The 9,212-nt window shown below is 35.0% G+C and overlaps 1 protein-coding gene across 2 annotated transcripts; it reads right to left on the bottom strand.

Moving 5' to 3' along the window:
• Positions 1 to 3,258: 3,258 nt before the first annotated feature.
• On the bottom strand, positions 3,259 to 8,584 carry LOC131935047 (KH homology domain-containing protein 4). 2 transcript variants are annotated; one of them, XM_059291327.1, is made up of 10 exons: positions 8,528 to 8,584; positions 7,995 to 8,051; positions 6,647 to 6,699; positions 6,480 to 6,532; positions 6,038 to 6,132; positions 5,800 to 5,883; positions 5,337 to 5,458; positions 5,182 to 5,242; positions 3,873 to 3,957; positions 3,259 to 3,472 (listed from the first exon to the last, which is right to left on the bottom strand). In XM_059291327.1, exons 2-10 carry the CDS (start codon positions 8,025 to 8,027, stop codon positions 3,450 to 3,452), a joined length of 609 nt encoding a protein of 202 aa, XP_059147310.1. In that variant the 5' UTR covers positions 8,028 to 8,051; positions 8,528 to 8,584; the 3' UTR covers positions 3,259 to 3,449. The 2 variants fall into 2 exon arrangements, with proteins under 2 accessions (XP_059147310.1, XP_059147311.1); XM_059291328.1 differs by lacking the exon at positions 3,873 to 3,957 and adding an exon at positions 3,682 to 3,722.
• Between the last annotated feature and the right edge of the window lie 628 nt (positions 8,585 to 9,212).

Genomic DNA, 9,212 nt, shown 5'->3' with positions numbered 1-9,212 from the left:
ATTCGGAGACACGCTGTCTGACAGACTATGTGAAAAGTTTGTGATAGGTGTAAACAGCCCTGATGTTCAAAGAAAGTTGCTTCTCGAGTCAGATCTCACATTGGAAAAAGCAATACAACTAGCAATTTCATTCCTGCAGTCATCCGAGGCGGCAAGATCTCTGACGCCCTCAGGGATCCATGCAGTAGACAGCAGGTTAGTCAACAAACACCGACCCCATCAGAGCATTTCAACTTATGCTAAACAGCCTGCACGTTCAAATCCTAGATCTAAATCTAGTAATAATTATCAAAAATGTCATCGATGCAACGGTCCCCATGCATCTCATCGATGCAAGTTCAAGTCAGCAACTTGTTATAAGTGCAGTAAGCAAGGTCACATTGCCAAGGCCTGCTTTGCAAAGTCTTCGTCTGTTGCTAAATCTAGCCAGTCAAGACAGTACCGCAACCAAAAGACAGCACTATGTTAACTCTCACCAAGACAACCTAACCCAACCAATGAACCACTCTACCAGAGAAAATGCTGAAACTGATTTGCAGCCGGAGTTCAACCTGTTCTCTGTGAAATCAATAAGTCATGCTCCCATTAACGTACCAGTTTGTATCAACGGTAAGAGCATCAGCTTCCAACTTGACACTGGAGCATCTCTAACCGTCATCACAAAGAAGGACTTTGACGCTGTCACAGGAGGATCAGTGCCTCTACAACCATGTCACAAGTATTAGTCTTATATTTATAATGTTGTTTTGGGTGATGTCCCTTGTTTATATCTCGTGACTTCCTGTTCCTGTTTCCATCATGGTAGATGAATAAAAAGACTAGTTAACAACCAACGTGGCTTCTGCGTCAGTGTATAATAATAGAAACGGTCCAATCTACCTCACCATCTATACCCCCCCCCCCCTCCCCCTCATCTCACACCCTCACAAAATTACGGATACCCCCTACGAGTGTGACGTCATTTATGGTAGCTAGGATTTTCGGTCCCCTGCGCAAAAATTATCAGTGCGCCTTTTGTCAGCCGTTTATAGGCTACCAAGAAGTGAAACGAAGAAATCAACTTCTTCTTCCGATGTAGGGTTTTAAATAATATAAATATTCTGTACTTTTTGTATTTTATATATCCTGATTTTTTATTTATACTATATTATTATGTAGGCCTACAACCCGTAGTTGTGTAAAAATGTTACAGGTTTACCGTAAATTTGTTTTTGTTTTTCAAGTAACCAAGCACAGTAGGGTCACAAGACGGGGGCAGAGGTGCGGTCCGCATCAGCTGACAACATTAAGGCGTGACACCATGACGAAACATTGTAAAATGTATTGAAAAAATTATGTTGTATTCAGCTAAAATAATAAAAGATAAGTGACATCTTTTGGTAAACGCGTAGGGGAACACCCTACCTTAAGACGCCACTAACACATCTTTTAAAAAAAACTGCTCCTGATTTATGTAGATCTGTTTTTTTCTTAGGCTTTTAATTTTGAAAAATAAATAATAAGTTTTTTTAGATCTATTTTAACTGTTTCGGTATGTTAGATACTTAGGAATGCTAAGTTACTGGCCCAATGGGCATATCTACAATTTGTTTAATAACAAATTAACAGTACAGCATCATAATGAACACATAATGAGATTAAAAATTTCTATCATAGACATCAAAATTTCATTCCTGATCACAGTGGAATGTTAATGAATGTTTATCGGTAGCAAGCATCAGCGTTACCCGTGTAATGAAACAATTTGTAAGGGTTTCATCAACGCGTTACTAATGCTGTATTTGTAGTCGTGTGATCTTATTTTTTAAAACTGAGATAGTTAAAGGTTTAACAACGCCACTTTTGTATTTTGTTTTCGGATCTTTGTTGCTGGGCGCGGTTTGTCCACACTACCAGTCAGACACCCTTGCGCGTGCTGTATGAAAGCATTGAGTGTACGTTAATCATTCTCGGTAATAGTGAGGTTAAACACTATTCAGCGACCGCGTAAGGGTGCCGCGGGAGCGACGTGTTACACTAGCCGGATGCTACCCCTGGTTCGGTTTAATCATCGAAGCCCAACGCAGGGTGCTCCTGTGCTTGGTGTCATCCGTAAGGCCGACCCTGTTTCAGTTTGATCGTTGAATAAGTAGTACCCCTGCAGGACGCGCAGTCAGCGGAGCCCTTTGCTCTCAGGTAGCTGCTCGCTAAAACAATTAATTTAATGCTTGAAAATTTCCCGAATGCCAGAGTTTCTTTCACTGCCTGGAGCATTATCAACGACTTTCAATATTTTCTTGGCGATTCAGTAGAGTAGCGAGCGTAGGGGGCGCCAAAATGGGTTGGAAAAATAAGTTGAAAGGTTGAGGGGGGCGCAAATTGAAAGTTTGAGGGGGGGGGGGGTGCAAATCAAAATCTCGAGGGGGGGGGGTGCAAATCGAAATCTCGAGGGGGGGTGCAAATCGAAAAGTTTGTCCCCGGGCGCCGGGAAGGGTCGCTACGCCTCTGCGGCGATTGGATAAAAGACCAAAAACTTATAGGATTAGTAGCGCCATATGGGCCCTTTCGCCATCCCCCCTTCCCTCCCCCACACACACACACTGAATGCCAATGCCTGTACAGTAAAGACGGGACTGGGTGGGTGGGAGGGGGGGGGGGGGCTTTTTGGAACTTTTAATTATTTCTAAAGTAGAAAAGAAACAGGATTTCGTTTATCTTTCTAACAGTATTTACATACAACAATTTTTAAAATACCAATGTAAACGTTTTAGTTTTTTTTTAAGACGGAAAGCTATAATTATTCACAGAGCTAAGGAGTCTTCCATAAATGACGTCACGCTTTTGACGATTTTATTTACCTCCCCTTCTCCATCATCACAAAAAAAAAACTCTGGCTGGAAGAAGAAGAAACTAAAAAATAAACTACATTGACGCGAAATGTAATACAACCAGCATTTTCAATGAACAACATGAGTTTTCGAATTTGCAGAAAGATATCTCGGAAATGAAAACTTGCCTAACTTAATAAATCTTTAGTTCCATTGTCTTCAGATCTCTGCGAGACTAGATTTTCAACTGTTCTTTGTTTAGAAAAACAAAATACAAAAAATATTTTTTTTTTAAATAATATGTTAAGAATGACACGATGGGCGTTTACATGAACACATCCGCGAATTTTTAAGCTGGTGAACAACATGTAATTTCAACAATCACATTATACTATTTTTTATGAAAAAAATAAAAACAATACTAAACACAGTACTTTCATCGTTTTTTTTTTTTAAATTTATTTATTTATTAAAAATATTTTTATTTTTATTTTGGAGGGGTTAATCACGAGTAATTAAAGAGAAATAACAGGGAAAATTTCCTGTGGTCTGAAGGTTTACGATGGTGACGCATTCATTTCTTTCCTTCGGTTTTCAACGGCTCTCGTGAATTCTAGCACTTCTTTAGACAATAGGGAACAGTTAGTTCTCTTGATTAGTTTGTCCTATTTAGATAAAAAAATTCTAGGATACATACACATTTTATTAAAACATATTTTTAAAAACTTTCTAATACCAAGCTTTTAAATACAATGAAAATAAGATAATAAAACTAATTCGCTTTCTTTCATAAAAGCTTTGGTCGCTCATGAGATCGTTTACATATTTTAAACTACACAATATTAGACTAAAAATATGCGGATCACACCAGTACCTAAAATGCCGTGGTCAGAAAACAGATGAACCCAATTTCATCTGCAATAAGATGGAAGTACTTTTTTTTTTTACTTTTTAAAATAGAGAAACTTAAGAGTTCATTTGAGAACTTTTTGGTAAGAGATACGTCTTCAAACCTGGTAGAATTTATTTTTAGACTTTAAAACAAACTTTTCAGCACAGACTTACGCTGCTGGGGAACGTCAGCTGCTGTGGAGTCTAGTGCTGGAATTGTAGCCATGGCCTGGTTGAACCCCACTAGCCACTGCTGCACCTATAGAGAAATAATCAAGTAAACATGACATGGTTAATTATGGAGTGCAGCCTCTAGAAGAGACTGCGACATCCATGCTAAGTAATGATGGGTTGGACACAGAAGATAAAACTGAAATATTAGAGTGGGAATAATACATGCCCAAAAGCTTACTGCATACACATCTGTCAGAGTAACAGCAAGGATAACGTTTTATGGAAACAACATGGAATGACAATTTTAAGAAGAAGAATATTTAAATATTCGGAAAATTCTATTTATTGGAAACAAAAAGCGAATTAAAACTGGGAATAAATGTATTAATTAGAAAACAGCAGTATACTAACTATAAATAATTGTAACAATATGTGTTATTCCAAGTTAGGAAGGTGATAGTGGGGAGTTCGTGTGTGATGAAGGGGTGGAATAATGTTGAGGAGGAGGTCTGAGAGAGTCGTTTATGTTCAGTAGTGCAGCTACTAAAAAAACCACTCATGTTCGTCTGTCTGTATGAAACTTGACATAAAAAGCTATTAAGGTAGTTCAACCTGTTTTCATTAGTTACGTTAAATCACGAGAACTCAATGTGGAGGTTTCCGTGATGTTTCATTCTTAGAAACTAATGACTGAACATCAACAACAAAATATTTCATTTTTTTATTGGACTTTAAAGATGTGACTATTTGTCTTCAGTTTTGATATTTTCTGTAAATAAACAAGTATTTTGAAAAAGGCTAAACCAGCTTAGTTTTTCCTCGTCTCTACATGTTAATGTTAGTGGAGGCAAAGACATACCGCACACTCGCAGTAAATAATATTTTTATAATAATAGCATTAGCAGTTTCAGACGCGGTTCTTTAAAAACATATTTACCCCGAAGTATATATATATATATATATATATATATATATATATATATATATATATATATATATATATATATATAATTACAATAATAATTGAAATATGGCCAAATTTATCATTTATATCATTGATTTTTAAAATACTACATTTAAGTTTTTTTTTCTCAAGCTAAAGTGTATTTTTGTATGTCCGCTATACATGCAAAATTGAAAGAAACACGTTTTTTATCAACAATAATGATCGTGAAAGTCTCGTCAAACTCAATGGTGCCCATTGTATACTTGTATCAGAATCAATTTAAAAAAATATGAATCTTACCTCTAACAATGCCATTAAATAACCCATACAATAGAAAAGTTTATCACAACGTTAATCACTTACTGTTAAGATCAATTGTTTGGCCAACTCTCTAGCCTCTTCTAATCTATCATAAGAATAGTGCCTGTTATTTAAAAAGAAAAAAACGAAAATAAATTATTTACAGCACACAGATAGGTCATACATACATTTTTAAATGTATATAATTTTTTACTTACTCGAGGTAGACATGCATAGGTTCCACGGAATCCATTCCTTCCATTTCACAATCGTCAGCCCCTCTACCCCTCAGACTAACGCCCGCTCCTGTTTTAGCTTGGATGTGCATTAGATGACTCCCCTAAACAATTATAAACAAGAGCAAGCCTTCTAAATATTCGATACTAACCATTGTGTGTTGTAATGTTAAGCTTACTGCTTGTAGTAGAATAAAGTATTATAAAATGTGTAATACAACAAACCGAAATAAATCAAGATAAAAGCATGTAAAACAGAACCAGAAATCAATTTAAATTTAGTATCTTTTGCTCTATTATGATCCTAAAACATTTATTCTTCCGTGTCAATAGACATATAAACTATGTTACCTTTTGAATTAACTCTTGTATTGGTTTTGTTTCTTTTTTCTAAAGACGGAAAACAACATAGATATAAAACTAGTGAAAGTTTGATGAAACTTACTCCAGGGCCTAGTAGCTTGTTCTTGAGATCAAAACTCGCAGGAGATTGCTCCAGACTTTCTCCAATGTGTACTTTTGATATTATCTAAAATATATATAATCTTTAATTTTAAAATGTCCATTGTGAGTTGTTGAATATAATAATTAAATAACACGATTGCTGTCCATTAAATAATTTACACACAAAATATATAAATGCTACCATTACTATTATTGAGATTTATCTTAAACATTCTTACTGATGGAGGAGAGTTGGTCTCAACTGAAAACCATGGAGGTTCTGATTTTTGCGATTGAAAGAACTGCTCCAAACACATCCAATTTGGTTCAAGAACTAAAATGTATACATTTAAGTAAAAACGACATAGAAATATTGTTTGTAAAGTTGCTAAACTTTTTTTGTAGTTAGCGTTTTTTAGCTAATTAGAGGCTTTTAGTGAAATGTTTGCACTTTTTCCTCTTATTTTTTAAATTTTTTTTTTACATCTGATTACACATTGAAATGTTAAACTCCTCTCGTGTGTATCAAATTAAAGGCTTAGAAAAAAAATGCTTTTATCAATGCAATTGTGTAATTAATTATTTACTTAAAAGAAATTGTTTTCATGTAAATTTATCTTTTACTTGTGCGTCTTAAAGAAGAATCGGATTAGAAATAGTTATTTTCTCAGCATAACTTACTCTCACACGGATCAAGGGTTAATGATCGGTCATTCCTCTCCAAAGACACATCACTGAAAAGGTCATACGTTTCAAATAAATGTATTACAAATATAACACAATGCAACACAATTAGACGCAAGTCAGAGGCTTAATTTCTTAATTTCTAGTACAAATTAAACAACTACCTGGAGCTTAAGACCATCTCATGAGGTGCCTTCAGTTCCTGTGCCTTGGAGTTCTATTGAAAATTTTCAAATACCGTGAAAGAAAATATGTAAGAAAAATGTGTCTCTGTAATAATGTTTATTTCAAAATTATTCTTGATGCATGCTGTACCTAACTACGTTATTGTTTTAAAGCAACAGGCGTATCCGAATACACAACATTAATTTAAACTATGGCGCCTACATTCGTTTCAAAGAGTTCCCTACATTGGGGTAAAGTGGGCTACTATAATCAATGAGTAAACGAAACCAGGGGCGCCCCTGTGGTAATTTAATCGATAGCTTCCATTAGCGCCCCGCGACACCCCGACTTCTAGGGTGTTTTATCTCTAGGTTTTCTTACGTGAGTCGTCTGAGTGGTATTCAGTGTTTCTTCCTGGCATCTCTTCGGAGTGGGGGGGGGGGGGGGGGTTGGCTAAGCACGAAATGGAAATTTATATAGAAATAATATACATTTACCACTGTCCCCCATCCCCCCCCCCCCAAAAAAAAAATCAATTGCCCCCCCCCCCCTGCCCCGGAGAAAAAAGTCTGGAAGAAACACTGGTAGTATTGTAAATAAAACCGATTATTTATGTGATTAGTGGGAAACTTTTTTTTAATGAATTTGTACTTGATAGATGTTATCGTACAAAACGTGCTGGCAATGGGATATATTGGCTATTTCCATCTTCTCATTCTAATATTCAGCAGTTTTTAATAGCATAACATTCCTATGATGCATTGTTTTATAGTAAATACGCAAATTATATTAAATCGATGCGTACATATATTTTCTTTATTCAATAAATAGTAATATTACTTTGACTTTGGCAACGCACGACGCTTTAAACTAGAAACTTAAAAACATTCTGGACCTTTTGAGTGATAACATTTGTGTCTGCATGAATTAGACTAGTTGGGCGGTAGTCCATAAATGACGTCACACTCGTACGGGGGAGTGGGGGTCAGTAAAATTTTATAGCGCTGTGTAAGGAGAGGGAGGGGGGGTTCAGATGATGTGACGTCACACTTTTGCATTATAAAAAGTAATGTTAGAAAACGAATTTTAGCCGTTATTTCGCGTTTTAGAAAACAGTTTTAATAAATAATAGATTAAAATACTCTATGGCGATAGAGTTCAGACGAGATTTTAGGTAAAAAATATCGATGTTTTAAGAAAAAGTCAATTGCAATTTTGAGGGGGCTTGTAGGCTGAGGTATGACGTCATCTTAGGGGGGGGTGTGGCTTTTTGTTATGATGTGAGACGGAGGGGAGGGGGGAGTAAAAGATTAGAAATATTCTTTTAACAGAAAGTAAAGTATTTACCTCAGTTTTCAAACGCTTAGTGGCTCTTGACATTTCGAGAAAATGGAGCTAGGTGTTCTAAATGTAAAGCATGGACCAAAGTTAAAAACGATATTGATAGAATAGGTTGTTGCGCGTAATTTTTAAACTCCACTAATTTCAAATAAAATTATACCAGAAAAAAAACTAGATTCCCCCCCCCCCATTACATTGATACCAGTTTTGTGTCTCTAGCTTCATTAGGAGCTAAGCTTTGGCTTTTTAATAATTTGTGGGCGTAGCAACAACAGCTTACACATTCGTAATTCAAGTCGGTGTATTATTGATGTTTGATTTCTGCATTGACACGCAGTTACGTACCTACCACTTGTCCATGTCCTACCACAATAGGAAGTTGTTTGGCTGTGAAGCGGACGCATCGAGCCTATACATTTTTATAAATCAGACTAGATCTAGATAATCTGGATAGGCCTTACATTCTAGACTAAATAAAAGCATTGTAGAAAACTAATCTACTTGTAAAATTAACACAATTGGTTTTTTTTAAAACTCACCTTAATGAATGGTAGCTTACCAAGCTTTTTGGGCTGTCAATTAGGCTACACGTTGACGTGCAATGTATAAATTATAGGAAATTACCAAAGTTGCGCGCAAAAAATCCAAATAAATGTGCCAATATATTCAATTTACATTGAGCTATGCTGTTTTAGAATTTATGTTGTAAATATATTTAACTCTGATTGTAGACAATATTTTTTTTTGTAAAATAAATTAGCAATAAGCTATTATATTAAACAGTAATTTTAATCAATTATAATAAAATGTGTAGGCCTATTTATATCTAGATCTATATAAAGAGAGTGATTATTTCCCCTACTGTAGTTCGCCTGTCTTAATATTCCATTCGGTTAAATTGTTTTTTTTTTACAAGGATTACAAAACAGATTGTGAAGCGTTTATTGGTTTTTGTTGTATCGTGTGTATATTTTGTGTTGTTTTTTGCGATAAAGTGTTTGGTGCTATCGGCATACATGGTGTTTTGTTCTTTTGTTTTCTACAGAGTACTTTATATATATATATATATACATAATATATATATATATAATATATATATAATATATATATGTATATAATATATATTTATATGTATATATATGTATATATATATATATATATATATATATATATATATATATATATATATATATATATATATATATATATAGCGCCTTTTGTCTC

This window comes from Physella acuta, unplaced genomic scaffold (assembly GCF_028476545.2).
Source record: "Physella acuta isolate Inbredline_101_S28 unplaced genomic scaffold, ASM2847654v3 ptg000129l, whole genome shotgun sequence".
Taxonomy (NCBI): Eukaryota; Metazoa; Mollusca; class Gastropoda; family Physidae; genus Physella; species Physella acuta.
The sequence above is the reverse complement of the archived record's forward strand: the minus strand, read 5'-3'. Positions and strand labels throughout refer to the sequence as shown.

Coding starts and splice junctions, on each gene's coding strand:
- LOC131935047 (XM_059291327.1), bottom strand. CDS start 8,027: ATGTCAAGAGCCACTAAGCGTTTGAAAACTGAG. Junction 6,133..6,479: donor AACCCTTGATCCGTGTGAGA/GTAAGTTATGCT, acceptor TATACATTTTAG/TTCTTGAACCAAATTGGATG. Junction 5,243..5,336: donor CCTATGCATGTCTACCTCGA/GTAAGTAAAAAA, acceptor TTTAAATAACAG/GCACTATTCTTATGATAGAT.